This window comes from Xenopus tropicalis, chromosome 6, assembly GCF_000004195.4.
Source record: "Xenopus tropicalis strain Nigerian chromosome 6, UCB_Xtro_10.0, whole genome shotgun sequence".
NCBI lineage: Eukaryota > Metazoa > Chordata > Amphibia > Anura > Pipidae > Xenopus > Xenopus tropicalis.
The window spans coordinates 121,283,335-121,307,206 of record NC_030682.2 but is presented as its reverse complement, the minus strand read 5'-3'; the positions used below and the strand labels follow the sequence as shown (position 1 = coordinate 121,307,206).

General features: G+C 38.4%; 1 protein-coding gene across 2 annotated transcripts in view; it reads left to right on the top strand.

Moving 5' to 3' along the window:
* The window catches only part of stau2 (staufen double-stranded RNA binding protein 2), a 131,305-nt gene that overhangs the window by 45,032 nt on the left and 62,401 nt on the right, over positions 1–23,872 (top strand). For both annotated transcript variants that reach the window (XM_012964619.3, NM_001011376.2), the window contains 4 exon segments: positions 5,560–5,697; positions 8,143–8,274; positions 8,660–8,717; positions 19,424–19,731. In XM_012964619.3, the coding sequence (XP_012820073.2) occupies positions 5,560–5,697; positions 8,143–8,274; positions 8,660–8,717; positions 19,424–19,731 (636 nt within the window).

Below are 23,872 nucleotides of genomic sequence, written 5' to 3'. Positions count from 1 at the left end.
AATAAAACAGTAGTTGACTGTCCGCTGCCTGCCTTCAGCCTGCATCCTTCAAATCCATCAATTCCTTGCACACATAAGGAAATAATGAAAGGACCATCACAGTGCAGTGCATTGTGAGCTATGTAGTTCCTGCATGCTGTCTGTAAGCTTTGGAGAAGACTTTACAATTGGTAACATTGGTGTTTTAGTCCCTTCTACCCTGCCAGGATTTCAAATGATGCTAAATGAGAAGAACTGTTTTGCGGCTGGATTTCAGCATATAAAAATGGTATTTATTCATACTTTTTGAAGAAACAGAATACAGTAATGGGTATATTAGGGGTTTCTGTGTTGTGTATTAAAAAATTTTGGTTTAAAAGCCAGAGTTCCCCTTTAAATAAACCCAATGTTTAAAAGCTGTTTCTACCATCCTGCTGTTAAAGGACACATTGAGTGTTCTATGTACAGAAAGTTGCAAGTAACCATAATGGGGATAAGCACAAACATTTTATATAATTATTGTTCCCTACGTGTTTGTTCAGTAGCTTTTACATTGCACCAGCTTTGAAGGAGAAGGAAAGGCTACCAGAACGTTAGGCACCCCCAGTGACTTTTATCACTTACCTGAAGCCTGAAGAATGCTTGCTCATATACTCCAGACTCTTGCTGTTTTCTAGTAACAGGAGCACCAGCCAGGGTATCAGGTAAGCAATGATAATTACTGGGGGGTTTCCTAACATTTGGCCTCCCCCAGTGATTTAGCCTTTCCTTCTCCTTTAAACCTATATTTGCATGCAGAGAAGAAAGCTACTGGATTCAAGATGTAAGCGTGCTAGTGTTCTGCTGAGCCACTGCAGATGTTGTGGTCACTTCAAGCACTGGTGGGCGTGCAGGCAGTTAGCTGCGCTTTTCCTCTTCACACTTCTATTTCTTTTCTTAAGACATTTCTATGAATAAATTGATGGCAGTGGCTTTAAGATGTTACATTTGTATGTTTTCCATTTAAAATGGCAGTGTAACATATGTTCAACTGAATAGTTTCCATTAAAATCAGTGGTGTGTCAAATATTGGTTATCCAAGAAATAAAGAAAGCAGAGATTGCTTGCAGCAGTGGTTATATGGAAACTTGTTACTGCCCTTACTTCATAAGCGACTCGCACTATAATAGGAATGTACCATTACCATTTTATCAGAAATGCTTTGTATATTACTGTGTAAAGTAGTAGTATTTTGGGGAAATTAAATTGAAAATTCTTTTGTAAAGGCATGTGTCCTGATATGACCATGATGTGATGGCATGCATTCAGGGGCAGGCTTACAGTAATTACACGTAATGCATAATGCAGTTTTCTCATAATTGGCTTTCCACTTTTAAAGGGACATTTTGATTGTGTTAGCAGGTGAAACAAGCAGGCAATGCACCCATATTATTACCCCACATACACCTCCATCATTAATGGCTTGCCCTAATATGTGGAATCTATAGTGTGACTTTGCAGGGGTAAAGGCTTTTCTGCCACTTCCATGAGCCCTTAGGATTCACTCTGTGCTACATCTCTAGTTTACAGTGGGCTTTGTCTTCAGGGAGGGCAGTTATATGAGATTTATTCTGATCAGTATTTGGTCTGTAACATATTGGTGCTGTGCCCTCACTCCTCTAAGGTGACATCAAGCGCAAGCCCTGCGCTATGTTTTTGGATTACATTTGCTTTATTAGTTGTAATAACCTTTGCTGTGAACATAAAAATTGTTCCAGTTATTTGGAGTTATTTCCAGTTTCAGGAGGAACTCAACCCAAACACAACTTTAGCTTTTTGAAAAGAAAACATAATTTCAAGCAACGTTATACATCAGTTAAAAAATATGCTACTTTTTCATGATTTTTAATGTAATAATATGGTTTGAAACGGTTACCTAACCTGGCTCCCTGTTCCCCTGCTGATCTAGCTACTGTCCTGAGCCTGCCTTCGGCCTGCATCCTCCAAATCCCACAATTCCCTGCACACATTATTTCAATAAGGAAAGGAACATCACAGTGCAATGCATTGTGGGTTATGTAGTTCCTGCATTCTGTCTGTAAGCTGTGGGGAAGTTATTTTTATAACATCAAAGTTTTAGTTCCTTCTAGCCTGCCTATATTTTAAATGATGTAGAAAGAGAAGAACTGTTTTGCAGCTGGATTTTAGCATATAAAAATGGTATCTATTCATATTTTTGAAGGAACAGATTACAGTGACGGGTATATTAGGGGTTTCTGTGTTGTGTGGGGCTGGAAGCCAGAGTTGCCTTTTCAAACATTTTAAACTTTTCTAAACTGTGGTACACTCAAATTACAATGTTTTGAAAATCACATTCCTTTATGAAGCTTATCCTATCAGAATATAAACAATTGCATTCAGGCATGTGTGCAGAGACAAATACTAATGGGCATCACCCATGGTTCCTCTGTACCTATGTGCAGCTTCAATCTGGATCCAGATTAGGCCCTAGCATTTCAAGTACACAGTGGCACAAGGTACAAGCCCCTTTGGGTCATGGTAGAAGGAATAATATTACATAAAGTAACATTAATTACAGTCTGTTTTAAGGCCCTTGGCTACAGAATTTTAAGTATGCAAATCAATTCACTACCCAGAAGATATGAGGATAGATAGCTTAGTTTTAAAAAAATTTATTTAGAGTATTTTCATATTGCTCAGATGTTCTCACAACTTTTTCCATGGCTATTTTTTGTTGATGGTAAAAATCACCAGATTTGTCTGAGCATATTTCTTCTGTTTGACAGCTTATCCCATGTACACAACCTTTTTTCCTCAAACCAACACCAGGGATATAGCTTACAATAGGAAACCTGGCCGAGAAGCCACACAAGTGATGTTGGAGTTTATAAAATTCCATTATCTTTCCTGGTGTGCATTGTCCTAGTGCACAGTTTGAATTTTTGGCAACTCTTGGGGCCTGTATTTTTTATGTCGTTTTTGTCCATTGCATTAATAATAATGTCCCATCATTTCTACATTTCTAGAATTGTTGTTTAGAAAGCCTGCAATGCGTAAAGCTGTCACGCCATTTGCAGGAGAGTGGAGGTAATAGGATGTTGCTTTAAGACATTGTATAACAGTTCATTTTGTGCAATTAAAGCCAAGCTGGACATGATTTATAAAGAAAGCGACACAAGGTTGGGTCAGCGTTTCAGCTCCAGAAGTAACCCGTTTTTCATTTTAATGAGACTGCCTACTAAATGTCGCATAATAATTGCGGTGTGTCTTCTGCTGCAACCTGCCCCAAAAGAAATACTTGTGTAATGGGTCCACAAAGAATGTTGGCAGCTCTATCTGGTAATGGCGTGTCACAGTGAGATATACGGCCCACTAACAAACCCATAAAAAAGTCCATAAAACAGACATTAGCAAATTTACTGAAGTCTTCCTGGTCATTTACGTTGAAATACAAGCAAAGCTTACAGACGACTACGTTCAGATTGTTAGAGAGGCTTGTCATTGGAAAAGAAAAGAATTTACAATGCCATTTAAAAGTCAGTGATCTATTCCCTGTGCAGAACTTGGCTGCGAGCTTGGAAAAGCTCCAGCAAAAAAGTCTCAACTGCTTTGCCGAAGTCTGGTTCTCATGCAGATTTAATTTGATAGAAATTCATTGTTTCCTGTTTAAAAATACTGTTATCATTAGACAGCAGAAAAATTCCTATTCTCTCAGTGCTGCTAATGCATCTGACCTCCAGCGGCCTTTCTTCTTTGATGCTGGCTTCCTTCCCTGACCAAATTCCCCATCTCTCTCACCTCTTAAAATTGTCTTCCACCACCGCATTCTTTCTATCAGGTTTATTTGATAGGAGTGCTGTAGTGGTCTTGCACGCAGATGGCCATTGGTGGGAAAGTGAGAGCCTCGGTCCATGGCGAATATTCTTGCCCCTTCCTCGGTGCTTTTACCTGTAGAAGCTTTCACTCTAGTTTTTATGTTCATGTACTGATTACCAGTTTGTCAGCAAACTGTTCATTGATATGTCCAAGTAGGGTTGCACCAACATCAGCTTTGTTCCTGCAATTTCTTAGCCTACTTATACATCTCGACTCATTCTGCTCAAAGGAAAACTGTACCCCTGAACAATATTTCACATCCTTTATTAGTATGTGCCATTGTGTAATCTAAATAAAAAACTGCCATTGTAAGTACTAAGGGCCACGCTCTAGGATCGTACAATTTACAGTGCATGCAAATAAACCAAACGCACACATATATCTTAGGTCACATCAGTCAATTAATGGATACAGTTCTGTCTTTTACTCCCACACTTCTTCCTGTTAGGCTGATGTCCCATGGAGAGATTTAGTCGCCCATGATAGAGCTCTGCTACCACGGGTGACTAATCTCTCCAAAATGCCTTTCCACTGGCAACAATATGAATCGCTATTGGAAAGGCCTGTGCATTGCTTTGGTTTTCCAAAGTCGCGACAAGTTTCCTCCTGCAGGCAACTTTGGATTACTTTGGAAAACCAAAGCAATGCAGTTGGGAAAGATTAGTTGCTTGGATTAGCAGAGTATAGTTTTCATTTAAAGGACATGGAAAGGCAAAGTCACTTGGGGGTGCCAAAATGTTAGGCACCCCCAAGTGACTTTAATCGCCTACCTTTTACCCCGGGCTGGTACCCCTGTACGGAGAGAACAGCACCAGCCCGGGGTACCTGCAGCGCTTCCTTCTCCCTCCTTCGCTCGCGCGCGCGCAGTAGAGTGATTAGTAGAACTTTAACAGAGAAGTCGGCTTTTCACTCTACTGCGCATGCGCCTACCGCATAGTCGCAGCTAAACCAAGCAGGAAGGAGGAAGCGCATCACCCCAGGTACCCCGGACTGGTGCTGTTTTCTCCTAACAGGGGCACCAGCCCGGGGTACAAGGTAAGCGATTAAAGTCACTTGGGGTTGCCTAACATTTTGGCACCCCCAAGTGACTTTGCCTTTCCTTCTCCTTTAAAACTCGGCAATTTCAAGGATTGTGCTTGCTTTGGTAGAGAGGGCAGGAATGCCTTCCAACCATCACTCTGCTCCTGTAGGCCAGTCAGTGGAACAAGTGTAATTTGGCTGTCTACAAAAGCAATTTAGATGATATTCCCACAAGTGGCCCATGACTGGTAGTTTTGGGTATAAATAGGTGCAAGCCACATTGGATTTAAGTTTCCTTAGAATTGTAAAAGTGTGCAGCATTTAAATTTCCATATGAAAATTTAAAATGCAATCATTAATTCATTGCATGGTCATAGTACCCAAATGATACAAATTAGTAGCCTCTATAAATTATGTAGCAGCAGTAAGTTGTAGACCACGCTCTTTTGGCTTTTTGCTGCATGCATGGAAGACAGCTCCTGCCCAACACCATATTGCTAAGGGCAGATTTCCTATAAATACCTGGAAAGCATACAGGAGGGCTACATGTGGAATCAAAAGTCAAGGTAAGTATTTCCCCCTACAAGGGCATCCTTTTAAAATCAGGCACTCTGATATACTTGTGCAACATTTTATTTTATTGGTAGTAATTGTGAGTCACATTTTTTACCTCTATTCTACCAGGCTTCCCCTGAATATGGACAAGGGATGAATCCTATTAGTCGATTGGCTCAGATTCAACAGGCTAAGAAAGAAAAGGAACCAGAGTATGTTTTACTCTCAGAAAGGGGAATTCAACGAAGAAGAGAGTTCATTATGCAGGTACTAAGAATTTGGAACATTATGCCTTATCCCTTACTAACATAGTGCCCAAACATAACAATGCATTCTTTAGGGGCTGATGAGTCCTTCCGGATTTTACTCTGTGGTAGTGCATTTATGTAATGTAATTCAAGGACACACAGAAATCTCTTGTGGTGACCGTGGCCACCAGAACTTGGACATGGCTTAGTTATTGGCTTAGTATAGTCTGTCTGCTTACGTCTGCCAACAGAAAGTACCAAGAGCATGCAGCTGGACTACTGCCGAAATGTGTTTCCTGACTGGCTCCCACAATAGCCGTTTCAGGTTTTGAAAATTTGCTTTTTTGCATCATATGCCCCCCTTGTTTTTGGAAATCTTTAGCTGATGTGCTGAAATGTACTGGTTAAATCCTGTTAAAAAGGTTAATATTCTAGTTTAGTATAGGATATAGAACAGTAAGCCTATATAAAAAGCAGGGGTTGATTAAAGGATTAATTGGAAGTTCTTTAATGTATGCTTTGTCCAGTAATGTGGTGCAAGCTAAGCTGAGTTGCACACAAGTTTCAGAGTAAGTGCGAACTTCACTCCAATGTGTGGCAGTTACAAATTTGTCATTTATTTTTTGTGACAATTTAAATTTTGAGCAGATTAATTCCTTGTGTATAGGTGAGTGAAAAGCTCCTTCATATGACACAAGGTCCCTTGAATCCTCTCAGTGATGGACAGTGTGCTGTTATGCATGTTGCTGCATTTCCATGCAGAATATACAGAATGCAGAGAGATAAACTGGGAGTAACAATGTTGGTATAATTAGTTCTGGAATTGAAGTGCACCAAGCTAGTCTGCTGCAATGGAAAAAAAATGAAATATGCAGAGTGCTGTTTTTAGTGGCATGAAGAGGAGGCAAGGTGCATTGTGGGCAAAAACACGACCTTGCACATCCTTTTATGCTTATGTAATCTGAGTTGATAAGTAAAATAGAGCTTTTTTGTGCCAAATTGCGCCAGGGAAACTACTGCAAATATTAAAACTGAGCACTAAGGGAAAATACGTGTTAATGAATGTAAATTACTAGAGTGCCTCAGCATGAAGATGCTTATTATGAATAAAACATTCCCACATATATCCCCTTGATAAGACTTTGCTTTGAGTGTTCATTTAATGTATGTAATATCTATGAAACTGTGTTCATATATGCTAGTGAACATTTAGAGAATGGCAACCATCTACATATTCCCATATGCTTACATTGACTGGCAAGCTGATCAGACAATCCCCCCGAGTTCCAAAAATTATGTCTACCAGCAGGGTGAACCAATAGATACTGGCACCCTTGCCAAATACCTCTTGCACTTGCCCACTACTAGCTTGCCACAACAGCCCCCTCTTCTGCTTGCCATTCAAGTCCCACCCCTTACTCACATGTGCCCTGTTTGGAAACTTATAACCATTCAATAATTTTTTGTTATTTGGAAATTGCACCCCCACCAGAGTAGCACCCTAGCATGTTGCCCACTCTGCCTGTCCCTGGCCCCAGACCTGTCTACCATTGCAAGGTCTGATAATTTACAGTGCCACCACAGCTACATTGTACATGACAGGTAGGTGGGCAGTGCAGTTATAGAAGGACCTAAAAGCTGTTCTCTTATCACAAGTGGCAATACATTTTTTTCAAATAAATTACTTGGTGAGTGGTGACAGTGCATGCACCATACAACTTGCATACAGTACATGCGCCAATCCCAAAGGAAAGGTATCTTACCCATGCCCCCCTCCACTGTCAGATTTAGCCAGAGGTGGGCTCTTGTTTTTTGTGTGTAAAGCTGCCGCCCTTGGCAGTGGCCCATGGGTGCCTATATATTACATTATAAAAACAGCCCTGATCACACATGAACATGACTGCAAAATATATCAAGAATAGAGTTGTTAATAAACCCAACTATATTAACGCCAACATACCTCAATAACTCTAAAATGCTTAGGACAATGAGATATACGGAGGTAACCTAACAGTATGTGCTATCTAGGCGCCCAGTGTACTGGGTGCAACAGTTTGCAATACTCAAATGATCCCATCACTGGTGCACTTCTGTCTCACAAGCCTTTTCCTGACACCAGTATGCTAACTGTGTTACTTATTAGACTGGCTTAAACTTATTAGACTTCTCTGGGGGTAGGAAACTGACCTACTGTTTTTTTTTTTTTTTTTATGCAAGCAGATTGTGATACTGAGAGCTGGTGTTCTATTTCATAAAGCATTTACATTGTTATAATAATTAGGACATGCAATACTCTTTCCAAAACTTTTGCCAACTTTGGTATCCAAAAACTTATATGTAGTATACTTTGAGTAAAGGCTTTATTTTGACTTTTTTACATTGAGTAGCTTGTGTTTTCATGGGTAAAAGATAAAATACACACGACCATTAATTCATGCTCTTTATATTTATTTTATTTTTTAAGGTCAAGGTTGGTGAGGAAACAGCCACAGGCACAGGTCCCAATAAGAAGACTGCAAAGAGAAATGCCGCAGAAGCCATGTTGCTGCAGCTCGGTTATAAAGCCTCTTCCCCTGTTGTTGAGAAGACTGGAAAGGTAAAATAAGTTTCCTCCAGCAAGACAGGATGTTTTCTTTTCTTCAGGTCCTTTCCTTTAACCACATTTCTCTAGCATTAGAGCATCAGGTGTAGCGTAAGTGCATCAGTTAGGGTAGCCACCAGCAGATCTGGAAGTGGTAGGCTAAACTTGTTCTCTCAGCACAGTGTCAAGCCAGCACCACTGCATAGCACTCTGTTTATAAACACTGAACTTTGTTGATTAATTTATCTTAGACATTTGGACAGGGGCTGATGTTAATCTTGTATAATCTGTGTAAAGCCTTGTGGAATAGGATGGTGCTATATAAATAAAGGACCATAATAATAATCTTGATCTCAAAAGAAATGTAAAAGTGTTTTTTCTTTTCTTTTTAATCTTGTAGCGAGGGGAAAACCCAGACTGGGATGAGCAGAATTCTGGGATTGCCGATCAAACAAGCAGTAAGTTAATGGACTCTGGTCTTTTTTCAGCCCGATGTAACAATATTAATTGTTATTTTCCTTGTTTTTTGTTGGCTTCTTGTTAAAGTTGTCATGTAAAATCTGTTGGCATCGAATATAATGATTGGCTTAGTATATTGAGAACCCTAAAATATTAGGCACACTGATTATGGTGGGTGTGTAATAATATTTAAAATGGTCTAGAGCTGGGTGAAGGCATAAACATGTTCTCGAAGCCTGTCTTTATCTAAAGAATAAGGCTTTGTGTGCCAAGGTGTACTGGCCTTCCTTCTAATTCAAGATATTCTTAAAACTAAGCACATAGTACAAAAGGGTGAGATCAGATTTCTCATAAAACAGCAGATCACATTCTCCCTTGGGCTGAGATTTGGGTTTCTCATTTAGGTTCTGTTGGAAATGTCTGTATTCTTACCATTTAGAGTTGCCTTATGGCTGCAACATTTTATAGGGGAAGTCATCTGCCATTCAGTTACACACTAATCTAGTACCTAATTTATTTTGCAGCTTTAATTCATAAACGCTGCATTAATGAGCATATGCTGTACTCGGTAGAATACAGAAAAGGATTGCCCACCTAAAAATAGTTTTTTTTATATAACAAAAGAAAACGTAGTTTTAAGTGCTTGATTACATTTTTAAATGTTTTAAAATTATTTGTAAATATAATTGCTACTCATCTTTCTGGCTGATGATAGTGTAACAGAAACCGTCTGATTTTGGGGCAAAGACACATAGGGCGATTAGTCGCAGCAACTTTTTAAAAACTTAATTGCAGCAACTAATTGCACCGATTTAGCTGCCATAGGTTATTATCCGAGTCGCCGCAACCAGTCATGTGCCGTTTGCATCGCCTCTACATTTTAAAGAAGCCCTGTGTGTCTTACCCTTACAGAACCGGAACAGTAACTTGAAACATTGTTTGAAGAGTCAGAACCAGGAGTGAATACTGAGAATTGCAAGGGCTGAACATTTGCCACTTTCAGTTACAATTAAATGTAAAAATAATTTTAAACCAGGGCCAGAAGGAGGGATACGCATAAGAGGCACATGCCTACGGCACAACAGTGGGGGATTTGCCTGACACTGTTCAAACCGCAAAACTTTGTTAATTATCCATCCCCTTTAAGGCTAGTGCCCCACAGGGCTGATTCCCAGCCTGCGGGAGACACCAGCCTACCTTGCCTGCACCTGGAAGCATTGTTTCTGCCCGGGTGCAGGCAGCCGTGGCAGATATTGGCTGGAAATTTGAAGTCTTGTGTTTTTTTACTAATATCCGCAGCTTCTCTCTGCACCTGGGAAGAGACAGTGCTTCTGGGTGCAGGCAGGGTAGTAGACTTGTACCAGCATAGGGCTGATTCTCTGCCGGTTTTTCCTCGGGGAGAGAATCAGCTGAGTGTGGCACTAGCCTAAACGTCGCCATACACTGACAGATTTAAACTGCACATTCAGCTCCATCAGACCTATTTGGAGGCTTATTGGGCATGTTGATCGGGTAGGTTTGATTTTCACATAGGATTGAGGACCTTTGCCTCAAGGGCCTTTATTCCCGTCATTGTGATCCGTTCCACCTTAGGCTGACACAACAGTAAATATATGCTCATTTAGCAACTTTGCCAGATGAGTGGATCGTCTAATGTATGTCCAGCTTAAGGGCTGTGACGCACAGGGAGATTAGTCGCTGCGCGATAAATCTCCCTTGTCACGGACGACTAATCTCCCCAAAATGCCATCCCACCAGCTAGAATGTAAATCGCCTGTGGGATGGCATACGCGGCGCCGCGATTTGACGAGGTCACGGAAGTTGCCTTGAGAGGAAACTTCCACAACTTCAGCAAATCGCGACTAATCTCCCCGTGTGTCACAGCCGTAAGAAAAATGTATGGCTTGTATCCTTAAATATAAGCTTGACCTCTGAAAATGAAAATGTTTCTGTGAGGTTTATAGTGCTGTTTCTGCTTTAAAGCAGGGTAGAAATATAAAACATTAGCCACCTGTTTTCTCAGCATGTAACTCTATACAATTAAAACACTTCAAGAGTTCTAATTTGATTATTACATTTAAAAACTTTGCTCAGTTCAGTTTTGACTTTCTTATTCATGTAGTAAAGCACCAAACTTTTTTTTTCTGCCCTTGATATGGATATCCATAATGTCTGTCCATAATGACCATATCAGATACTAACTGTTCATTGTGCTGGACAGTTCTTCAACTTCTAATTGCTTAAACTTGACATCAGCCCGTGTAGATTCCAGATGGCTTGAATACTCTTATTTTGCTGGAATGTCAGAAAATGTTAAATAATGTGATTTCTTATGTCTAAAACTATTTAAAATGTACAAAATGTATCTATCTTAGCAACATGGACTTCTTTGACACTTGCACTCTCACCTTGCCAACAGTATCTACTTGTTTTATCGTAGTTTTTTTTAAAATTCACATAAAGTAATACTTTCACTTGGGTTTTTCTGCGTATATGTGTGCGATTACTCAGAGCCGAACTGATGATTTCCAGAGTCAGTGACAAGACAGCTATTGCAGCAATCTGTATTGGTGTTTCTTTGTACTTTGTACTAGTTTTCTGATCTATAAAAAAAACCCATGTCCTTAACCCATCCCATGTTTCACTAAAGAAATTGCAGATTCATGGCTATCATGGGGGATCATATGTGAGCGCCTTCTTTATTTCTCTATTCCTGAAACCCACTTCCTATGTGTCAGCTCACACAGATTGTTCATCAGCCACCATATGTTGCCACCTGGTCACCCACAGTAACATTGAAATGTACCCCCAAATTTTTCAGAAACAGGAAGAGTTGGGTAGATCAGAGAGTGAGTTTGGGGGCATGGCTGGGGGCATAGTAAGGCATAACATGGGGGGGGCCAAAAAGCACTGTAAATATAACATTTCTGATTTGGTGGCTTTGCTAAAAATGCATTGCTTAGGCAACTCAATGTCACCATTCATGATAAATTTTTAACAAAAAAAAGTTTGCAGTTAGAATATAGCAGGCTGTAAATATGCAATGACTTACAGCCCCCGGAGCATTCATATTTTCTTTATGTGAATGTATTCTGCCCTTGCATATTATGCTTAAATAGAAAAACATCAAATACCATGTGAAATCTGCTTATATCTCTCACTTGATGGTGTCAAATGATCAAGTGATTTTACAGATACCTTCTTTTATATTGAATATCATAGGGTGATACCATATGTTCCTGGATATGGATGTTTGTTCCCTGATGGTGTTCATTATTAATGGACTAATTCCTCATATGTCTGCCCCTCTTAGCACACCGCACCAAAAAAGCTTATGTATGTAATGCTAAAGTAAAACAGTATTAGAAATCACCAATATATGGCCACAAAACTCAGCTTTAATTGTTAATATTTTTCTGTTTCACTGCAGAGGGTGAATGTGTCCCTATACAGTATCTATTTCTACAACTAATTCATGAGCATGGTAGGGTTCCTGCTTGCATAATGAACACCAAATTGGGCTCACACCCTTGGAAACAGTTCCTCCTCACAGGGGGAAGTTGTGTATTGTACCTGCAGGGGGGAGGCTTTTTTTGTTTTTACTCTTTGATAGACTTCCCAGTGTTTTATCAGCTGAATATCACACTGATCAGTGGGAAGAGGGTTTTTAAATTGTCCTGGTTATGTTTGGGAAGGTGTTACCCAAACTACAATTTAAACAACATCTGAATAAAATGTGTTCTTTAAAAAGATTTCTTATCATCAAAAGCTTTTCTTTTGGAGGTAACCCAATGCTTTAATAGGAACTTGATGTTTGCAAGCCAATTTAAAACACACACACATATATACAGTATATAGATAGATACATAGATACAGGCATACAAGATTCTATTTCATCCGATAAATCCATCAAATTACCGTAAGGTTAGTGGGCACCAAATAGTCATATATTTTGTGATTTTTCGTCCTACATCAGTCAGAAAATTGATTGTCGTTAACAATGAAATGTATCAATTGTCCAATTGTTTGCAAGGCCAAGCAGGCAGCTACCCACAGTTTTCCTACCTTCAACTAGACAATATCACTTGAAATGGTCATTTTTGTTGATGGACAAATCATTATTTTAAACAATCATTTCAGGTTAAGCTTGGCTCTACGATAATGAAAATCTATGATAATCTATGGCCAGCTTTATTTTCCCTCTTCTGCCTGTTTCTAGCTTTTTAAACCCAGCAGTCAAAACTTTTTCTATCCAAGGTTACAGTATTATTGTTACTTTTTATTATTTATCTTTATTTTTAGACTCTCTTCTGTTCCAACCCCGGTCTTTTATTCACAGTTCCCTGGTTGCTGGGGTACATAAGATAGCTGCTAAATTACAAAACTGGAGAACTGAAGGAAAAGCTAAATATCAATGTCTGCATCACACTTAAAGTTAATTTAAAGGCAAACTACCCCTAGGCACTAGGAACTTTTATAACTGCTACTAGTACTGGCATTCAAATCACTTGCTGCTCACTATAGATTTCTTTTTACTGGCGTATATGAGAAGCACACTAGTTTCAGTGCATTTTCTTTCAGCTAATTAATATTATGTTTCTTTGTAGTGACTGGCCTATGATAATAAATTAGAACTCTGTGTCCTTATACAGGTATAGGACCTAATGTCCAGAATGCTCAGGATCCAGGGTTTTCTGGAAAAGGATTAACTGTATCTTACCTGAAATCAAGTACAGGTATAGGACCCAGAATGCTCGGGACCTGGGGTATTCCGGATAAGGGGTATTTCCGTAATTTTAAACGCCATACCTTAAGTCTACTAAAAAATCAACAAAACATTAATTAAACCCAATAAGATTGTTTTGCCTCCAATAAGGATTATTTATATCTTAGTTGGGATCATTTACAAGGTACTGTTTTATTATTACAGAGAAAAAGAAAATCAGTTTTAAAATTCTGAATTGTTTCATTAAAATGGAGTCTATGGGAGACAGGCTTTCCGTAATTCGGAGCTTTATGGATAACGGGTTTCCGGATAAGGGATCCCATACCTGTACAAAGTTCTGCTTTATTATTACAGAAAAAAGGAAATCATTTTAAAAAATGTTATTTATTTGATTAAAATGGGAGATAAAAATACTGGCACAATGTGGCAATTTCAAGTGGGGGGAAAAACCACTACATGTTTATTTAGTCCACAAATGGACATATTATTTAGTCCATAAATGGACATATTAGCACAAAATATTAGTCCAAAGTTCATTTCAACAATATCTGTGCTGATACTTCAGTCAAAAAGACACATAACAAACCCTACTTGGAATTTCCACCTTATGCCGGTATTTTTGTTGTTTTACAAGTTCAGGATTAGAGGTTACCGATCCCCTTACTGTATACTGAGCCCCGGGCAGAATCTGCAAGGAAAGGCCTGGGTATGCTGGTGTGTCTATACAAAATATAGAGTCTATGGGAGATGGCCTTTCTTTTATTTCAGAGCTTTCACAATAACAGTTTTCTAGATAACAGATCCTCTACCTGTTTTATAAACTGTTTTTTTTTTTATGTTAGGGCTCTTTGCACCTTGCTTCAAGATTATCTAAATGGTGTTAGCAAATCATTATTGCCTAAAGTTTCAAAAGAAAATCATTAGTATTATTAGTTTAGAGATAGAATAAGAAATTCTGGGAAGGAAACCCAAGATAACTCTTAAAATTTTTGTTTACATGGAATACTCTTGAGTCTGTAGCTTACTCAGTGAATGTGTGTGAAAAAGCACAGATTTTATTCTATTTCATGTCGTCTTGTACCCTAAGTTAAATTTGCAAGAACGCAGCAGCTCAGTAATGTTCCTGGCTATGGTGCAAGCAGGCTATTAATTGTTTGCATCTGCCATTACACAACCATGGCAGATCTTACAGATTTTTCCGAAAGAAAATTCCTGGAAATCTGGTGTTCTGTGTGTTCTTGGATATGGTTGAAGAACCATAAGTCCAGAAAACAACTGGTGTGAATCTGACCATTCTATGTACCGGAAGGATAAGAAATGCGTTAGGCATCACTCTGTGGGGTCTGTGTGTTTTTAATATGGATATTTTTAATAAAAACATAATTTTTTAAGTCAAGTACAGGTATCGGCCCCCTTATCCGGAAACCCGTTATCCAGAAAGCTCCGAATTACGGAATGCCCGTCTCCCATAGACTCCATTTTAATCAAATAATTCAGATTTTAAAACTGATTTCCTTTTTCTATGTAGAAATAAAACAGAACCTTGTAATTGATTCCAACTAAGATATAATTAATCCTTATTGGATGCAAAACAATCCTATTGGGTTTAATTAATGTTTTATTGATTTTTTTAGTAGACTTAAGGTATGGAGATCCAAATTACGGAAAGACCCCTTATCCGGAATACCCTTGGTCCCGAGCATTCTGGATAATGGGTCCTATACCTGTATTTAGTTTGGGATACCATTTTTTGATATGGACTTTAAATCTGACCATCACCTGTACTGTTACGTACAGATGGGAGGCTGGCTGATCCCTAAGTGACAACAGAATGAGCCAGATTGGCCCAAGCCAAGGCGTTTATATATATATATATATTGTATTGTGCATTGCTATTTTTATTGCTACCCTATTGTACAGCTCTATTGAAAACTGATAATAAATTATAAATACTTGTAAAAAATATTATTAAAATCACGAAAAAAGGTTCAAAGCAAAATATGTTTTTCATTTTGCATTTTTTCACGATTGAAACACAAAGCTGTAGCAGAAGAAAGCCGATTTCTTTAATCAGTCTGAAGTATATCCAAGTCTATGGTCTGACGTTATTTTTATGCTTGGGCAGGTCATATAAATACTGAAAAATGCTGGAAGTTGATTCAAAAATGTTTGTTTTGGTTATTGTTACATCAAACAGGCACGCATCTGCTGCTCCCATTACCTTTTATGAAACACTTTGTAGAGTCACAGATGAGAATTAACCTTTTATTAAATGCTCTCTCAGTTTGATTTCTTCCACCTTTGACACAAACAGTGCATCATGTTCCAATATAAATTTCTTCCAGTTTTTAAGCAATTTACATAAACCTTTTTATTGGACCTTTTATACATTATGACAACTTCTGCATTATCCAAACATGGCAATCATCATTAAGGTGCTAAGGTTGAAGGTGCCCATACAAGTATGGTGGGAAACAAGGCAACCAATATTGACAAAAGCCTTGGATATCGGTCTTCAAATATTGGCAAATATTAATGCTGAATTGTCAGATAGAGGTAAGAAGAATTCCTTTGTTTTTACCTGCATATCTGATGATTCAGCTGTTAACGTTAGTGGAGTTTGCTGAAGTCTCCTCTCAAGGCGACTTTGGCATATTGCCCACGACAATGGAGATTTGTTGCGGCGCGACTAACAGTCTAACAGCAGAGAGAAGTGGCCCCTATGCTTGGGGGCTGATTTACTAATCCACGAATCCGAATGAGAAAAATTTGGATTGGAAAACGAACATTTTGCGACTTTTTCGTATTTTTTGCGATTTTTTTCGTCGCCGTTACGACTTTTTCGTACCCGTTTCGACTTGCGCGAATTGTCGCGACTTTTTCATAGCCAATAAAAATTTTGTGAATTGTCGCGACTTTTTCATAACCAATACAAATTTCATGAATTGTCGTGACTTTTTCATAGCCAATACAAATTTTGTGAATTGTCGCGACTTTTTCATAGCCATTATGACTTTCGTGAATTGTCGCGACTTTTTCATAGCCATTATGACTTTTGTGAATTGTCGCGACTTTTTCATAGCCATTATGACTTTTGTGAATTGTCGCGACTTTTTCATAGCCATTATGACTTTTGTGAATTGTCGCAACTTTTTCATAGCCAATACAAATTTCGTGAATTTCGCGACTTTTTCATTGCCATTATGACTTTCGTGAATTGTCGCGACTTTTGCATAGCCATTACGACTTTCGCGAATTGTCGCGACTTTTTCGTATTGAGTGCTCGAAAAATACTGATCATTACGAAAAAAACACATTCGGGTGCTTTTCGGACGTTCGTGGATTAGTAAATGTGCCCCTTAGTGTGCCCTTGCCCTATGGAAGAAAGATAAGAAAAATAGAAAGGGAAGACTTATTGTCATCAGCTCTCACATGACCCCCTCTGCTGCACTAAACCAAACTCGCTGCTGTATAACACTGTTCTCAATAAACTATGACAATCTAAAAATGATGTTTGCACTAGAACAAGAACAGACCTATGGATTTGCATAATCACTAGCAGTCCTTGGGTGTGCTTGTACAGGCTTGCATTCCTGCGAAATCGGCCAGAGCTTGCCATGTCAAGCTATTTTAGCCCTGCTTTTATTTACCAGGCCCTCCACTTCTATGGCATTTAACATTTTGGGGTATGTCAGGGGTGTTGAATATCATATTTCTGGTAAATTTAGGGTAAGATAGGAATTTATAGTCCTTCATGTTGATACAGCATTGAATCCTCTTGAGGGGGCTTAGTTACACATACAACTTACAGTTTATACATATACCTTTTCTTTGAAAAATGACAGATATGATGTTAATATGATTGGCAAGATTCAATTTACTTTGATTATATGTAAAGGGTTTGATTTGTTGTCTAGCTACATACCTACAATTGTTTATAAATAAATATATATACATATCTATCTTGCATGTCAAGACCATTTTGCAGCAACACTGAGCGAGGAAAATAAATTATTACAATTGTAATGCTCCTTTTAGATGTAAAAGTTAGTGGGCAATATTAACTCCCCTCCTTAAAGGGGTGGTTCACCTTTAAGTTATTATTTGTATATGTAATAGAATGGCCTGTTTCTACCAACTTTGCAATGTATTTTTTTTAATTTTTTTATAGTTTTTGAAATGTTTGCTATCCTCTTCTGCCTCTTTCCAGTTTTTAAAGGGGGGTCACTGAGCCCAGCATAAAAAAAAACTTTGCCCTGTGAGGCTACAGTTGTATTTGTTTTCGTAACTTTTTTTTATCCTTCTATGCAAGCCCTCTCCTATCCATCTTTCAACTTCCCGTTCAAACTACTGCCTGGTTGCTATGGTATATAAGACCCAAGCAACTAGAAACACTGCGGAAACTGGAGAGCTGCTGAACAGAAAGCGTAACAACCATAAAAATAGACCAATTGCAAAATGTCTCAAAATATCATGTCTACATCATACTAAAAGTTCATGTAAAGGATAACAACTACTTTAAAGAAGAACTAAAGCTTAACCAAAGAAGTAGGCCAGACATACATACATATATTTTGTTTTAGGCTTCTGTACCAGCCCAAGGCAACCACAAGCCTTTAGCAGGGAAGATCTGTGCCCCCAAACATGACCTAGTAGCCCCCCATCTTCCTTTCTGCTGATTCCCCGCCCATGCTCTATGCTGCTGTCACTTACTGAGCTTAGGGACCCACTCACAATATATTGTGTATATATAGAATATAAATGTTCCTCTATAAGGATTATTAAATTTTGATGTTTATTGTGCTGGTTTCAGAGCTACCATGTAAAAATAATCTGAATTATTTACTAATCAGCCCTGTAGTATCAGGTTTTTTGACAGGCAAACCTCTTTTTTTGCTTGATGATTTGCAATGACCCCTTAGTTTAGCTTCTTAAAATCTGCCCAGAACTCACTGAGCACGTGAGTGTCACTGACAAGATGGTGACCCCCATGATAACTTTGTTTACCTGGATTATTACTGTTATAGGAAGCTCAACCTTTAGGTTGTTGCAATAAGTAGACTATATAAAACTTGGCATTGTAGCCATATTCATTTTAAGGGTTTATTTCTCCTTAAACTAAATATCATGTAATGGTGAGTTATGGTACAGAGTAGGGCCACCAAAAGCTTCTAATGCCCCCCATAGTCATTCCTATGCAAATCTCCCATACCCATGAGACAGGAGATTATTGCTGAAAAACAGTGGCTAATGCAATTTAAACAAGAATCACTTGACCTGCTTGTGCACTAATGGGGCACACAGAAATGAATGGGGGTGTCTCCAACCATATTGGTCACCTACCCAATGACCTGGAAAACACTTGGGGAACAAGAAAAATTGTGTAATTGCCTCACGTGCCACTACCCTTACTGAGGGGGTGCAAAGGCTGTTTCTTGCGCATTTACATTGCCTGCGTGCAAGAATATATGGCCTCTGCATTTTATCCTGAGCCCCAGTCATCACCTGGAATTAGTATTGTTCATGACGTTACTTAAACTGCTAATTACTGTAATGACAACACTTTTTTATTACAGAGTATGTAAGCCAACAGCACTGGTGATGTTGCCCATAGCAACCAATCAGCATTTATATTTGAACAGTCACCTACAAGTTAGAAAACTAAGGAAAATATATTATTGGTTGCTATGGGCAACATCACCAGTGATGTTGGCTTACACACTATAGTGAATTTGCCCCTAAGAGAGCAGTGCAACCCTCATTTTTATGTCACAAACAGATTGGTCATTACTTTTTTAATCAGTTTCACTAGCTTCCATGGAATAGTGATGATGACCATTTTATGTTTAAGTCACTTTGTTTAAAAATGTGTTTAAATATCCAATACATTTTCATGTAACCATGGCATCTTAAATGGTGTGTTTTTTGTAACGTTTGTACTTCCGCTGCAGATATAAGAACCATTTCTTACTTTTACAGCCCCTAAGGGAATTCTCCACCTTTCTCCTGATGTTTATCAAGAGATGGAAGCAAGCCGCAATAAAACTGTCCCCGCACCTGCTATCAGTTATTTGTCATCAAAAGAAATGAATCAGGCATCGAGTTCCTTTTTCAGTACATCTGTATCTCAGAGCTGCACAGCTGCCATTGCTCGCGAGCTCCTGACTAATGGAACCTCCCCAACTGCTGAAGCTATAGGATTCACAGGAAAAAACCTCATGTGCCACAGTTCCACGGTTCAGCCATCCAAGCAACTTGAATACTTGGCAGGAATTCAAGGCTTACAGGTATGAACAACTTTCTTTAGCCATGTTCAAAAGGCAGAGTGTGACCTATATTTATAGGTATAAGTATTTAGAATTTAAAGGGGAACTTTGACTTCTGAACCAAAATTTGTTTTTATAAAAAAAACACGCAACACAGAAACCCCTAATATACCTATTTCTAATCTGTTCCTTGAAAAAGTATAAATATATACCGTTTTTATATGCTAAAATTAATTAAACATTAATGTTACAAATTGTAATGACTTCTCCGCGGCTTACAGACAACATGCAGGAACTACATAACCCACAATGCATTGCACTGTGATGTTCCTTTCCTTATTGAAATGTGCAGGGAATTGGGGTGATTCAGAGGATGCAGGCTAAGGACAGTCGATTACTGTTACTTTGAACAGGGGCCAGGCTTAGGTGACTGCTTCGAACCATATTATTACATTAAAAATCATGAAAAGCCTGCATATTATTTAATTGATGTATTATGCAGAGTTGCTTAAAATTATGTCTACTTTTTAAAAGCTTAAATTGCGTTTGGGTGTATATCCCCTTTAAAGTGAATAGGTTATGGTTGGTTGGATCATGCCTCACTATTCAGCATCGGAAATATACACGTGAGTCATGGCAGACTGAGTAACCACTTTGCTAATACTATGTAGAAGAATAAGTGCAGCGCTTTCACTGACTTATACAAGGAAATAATGTTGCTGATTAAAAAAGCCGTTAAGGACTAAAAATAGTGGCATGATAAATATAATTTTGGTACTTTTTATATATATGCCTATTTTGATCTTTATTTGTTTTTTTTCATGGTGGGGCTTTCAAGATAAACATCAGATGTTTTCTTTTACAGAAGATTTGCTATATAATTGCCAACAAATTGCTATCTGAAGGTAGACTGTTTCTGTGATTTACCCTTCTCTTCGCTAGCATTTTCTTTTTTTAAATTAGCTACAATTTTTCCAAAGCTTTATAGTTCAGTAAAAGTCATGGAGGTAAAACATGGCTAGAATGAAAATTCCAATCTGTGCTGAATGGAGGTAATTTTCTGCTATCGTTAGAGCTTTAAATTGGGTAAAAAAAAAAAAAAAGCAAAAACAAGCTCCATGGCTTTGTAAATGAAATAACATGGCAAATGAGTCAGAAAACAATAATTTATAAAAAGAATGAGTGCATTTGTTAGGTAGCCGGGGATTTTGGTAACCAGCCCAAAGCTTAAGCATTTGATAACTCCTCTGTAAAAATATTTTGTCATTTCGTGATATTTTTTTTTTTTTTTTTTTTTTTTTTTACAAAATCCATTATATTTATGATCATTGATAATATTTTACTTTACTTGCCAAAACATAATTAGGAAACAAGAAACAAGTCTCATAATAATAAGAGATGTTTACCTTCATATGAAAGGAGAACTAAAGCCAAAGATGAATATGGCTAGAAATACTTTATTTTATATAATGAATAATGTACTCTGTAAGTCACTGAGTAGTTCCATGACCATATAGCATGAGGCCAAAGGCCCAGAGGTTCAGCAGCCGTATAGCCGTAACCATTCAGGTCTTCATTTTTGTGCACTAATCATCTTATAACTTTTTAGGGTCATCTTTTAAATGTCAGTGACACTGTACGTGCTCAGTGTGGTTATTCCCTAAGGGACCTAAAAGGAATAGTGCCCATTAATCCCAGAGCATTTAGGGACCTTAAGTGATCACAGAATTACTATTAATTGTCAGTGACACTGCACATTCTCAGTGAGTTCTGAGCAGCTGTTGAGAAGCTAAGCTTTGGGGTTGTCGCAAATTATCAAGCAGACATTATAAAAGGAGATACAGGTATCGGACCCCTTATCCGGAAACCCGTTATCCAGAAAGCTCCAAATTACGGAATGCCCGTCTCCCATAGACTCCATTTTAATCAAATAATTCAGAATTTTAAAACTGATTTCCTTTTTCTATGTAGAAATAAAACAGAACCTTGTAATTGATTCCAACTAAGATATAAGTAATCCTTATTGGATGCAAAACAATCCTATTGGGTTTAATTAATGTTTTATTGATTTTTTAGTAGACTTAAGGTATGGAGATCCAAATTACAGAAAGACCCCTTATCCGGAACACCCTTGGTCCCGAGCATTCTGGATAATGGGTCCTCTACCTGTACTACAGGGCTGATTATTAAATTCTGATGCAAATTGCTGGCTTCTGAGCTGCCATAAAATGTGAATCTGATTACTAACCAGCCTTGTATTGGCACCTTAACTCAGGTTACTGATAGCAGCCCAGAGCATGTGATGTGAATCAGCAGAGGATGGGAAGCTGTCAGGGGCATCTCCAAAGGCACGGGCCTTTCCTGCAAAATGGCTGTGGTTGCACTGGGCTAGTAAAGAGACCAAAACACAACCACAGTTACAGCCACATAGTTTATTACAGTGGTTGCACAAATTGGCACTATTTACTAAAGGTGCATAGTGTGAATCCACACATTGTGTTCTGCCATTTTGGAACTCATTTAAAAATATTAAATTATTTGCTTAATATGGACTTTATAGGTGGTGGCTTTCCTCTAATTCTGATCTTTCTGATCAAGGACTTTCTGAATATTTCCTTAAAGGGGTTGTTCACTTTAATTGATGTAGACAATGATATTCTGAGACGATATGTAACTGGTTTTCATTTTTTAGCTATTAAAGGAGAAGTAAAGGTAAAAACTAAGTAAGGCATTATTGAGGCATTATGGGAACTTTCTTTACACAGCTCAGCGGGTTTTTTTCCTTTTTTGGCTTCTGATCATCTGAACAGGTTAAATATGGGGAGACTTAAGGGCACTATTGAGACAACTGAAGGTATGCCTGCAGCTCGAGATTAACTCTTTACTAGCCTTTCCTTCTCCTTTATGCAGCTTTCCAGTTTTTTTTGTCAGACCATCAAGTTATATAAGGTGTAGATACCAATTTGAGGGTGGTATTCAGTGGCAAATTGTCAGGCAAAATTATTTCATGGGGCAAGGGGCTTTTGTGGCTGCTAAAGCAAATAAAGTGCTGTCTTGTATAAAAAAGGGCATTGACTCAAGGGATGAGAACATAATTTTGCCTCTCTATAGGTTTCTAACTGAGCATGTACACTTGGTCTGAGTGTCTATGCAGGAGTGTGTCTGGGTGTCTGGTAAGGCCTCACCTTGAGTATGCAGTGCAGTTTTGGGTTTCCAGTCCTTAAGAAGGATATTAATGAGCTGGAGAAAGTGAAGAGACTGCAACTAAATGGTAAAGGGGATTAAATTATGAGGTTAGACTGTCAAGGTTGGGGTTGTTTTCTCTGTGGAAAGAGGTGCTTGCGAGGGGGGCATGATTATTCTGTACAAGTACTTTAAAGGGCATTATAGGCAGATAGGGGATGTTCTTTTTTTAACATGAGAACGGTTTATGTATGTGAGTGGATAGATAGGTCAGTATGGGTCTGTATGTGAGTGGATAGATAGGTCAGTATGGGTCTGTACGTGAGTGGATAGATAGGTCAGTATGGGTCTGTATGTGAGTGTATAGATAGGTCAGTGTGGGTCTGTATGTGGGTGTATAGATAGGTCAGTATGGGTCTGTATGTGAGTGGATAGATAGGTCAGTATGGGTCTGTATGTGAGTGTATAGATAGGTCAGTATGGGTCTGTATGTGACTGGATAGATAGGTCAGTATGGGTCTGTATGTGACTGGATAGATAGGTCAGTATGGGTCTATGTGGGCTGGGGTTCCCTTAGAAGGATTGAACTTGATAGACTTCTGTCCCATCTTAACTATGTAACCTGTGCAAGTATCTAGTAAATATATAGAATAAGGATTTCACTAAAAACTTCTGTTAAACAGGTACAATTACATTTGAAGTCTTTCAGCCTCATTTATGAATGCTTTGCAGGTGCTGAGTAGTCATGCATAATGTTTTGACATGTTTCATTCATCAGTTTGAATTCCGTTCAGATTGTTCATGCAGGAACTCAAATTCTACGTTTTTAAATAACAGAGCATGTTTGTTATGGGTATTCTAATACATGTTACAATATAAAGATGAGAATATTTTTTGTAGCACATTTTACTCCAAGCTTGCTCTGATGGCAACTTTATCATTTGTGCAGATTAGTTGCAGACTGGAGCTTGTCCGTGTT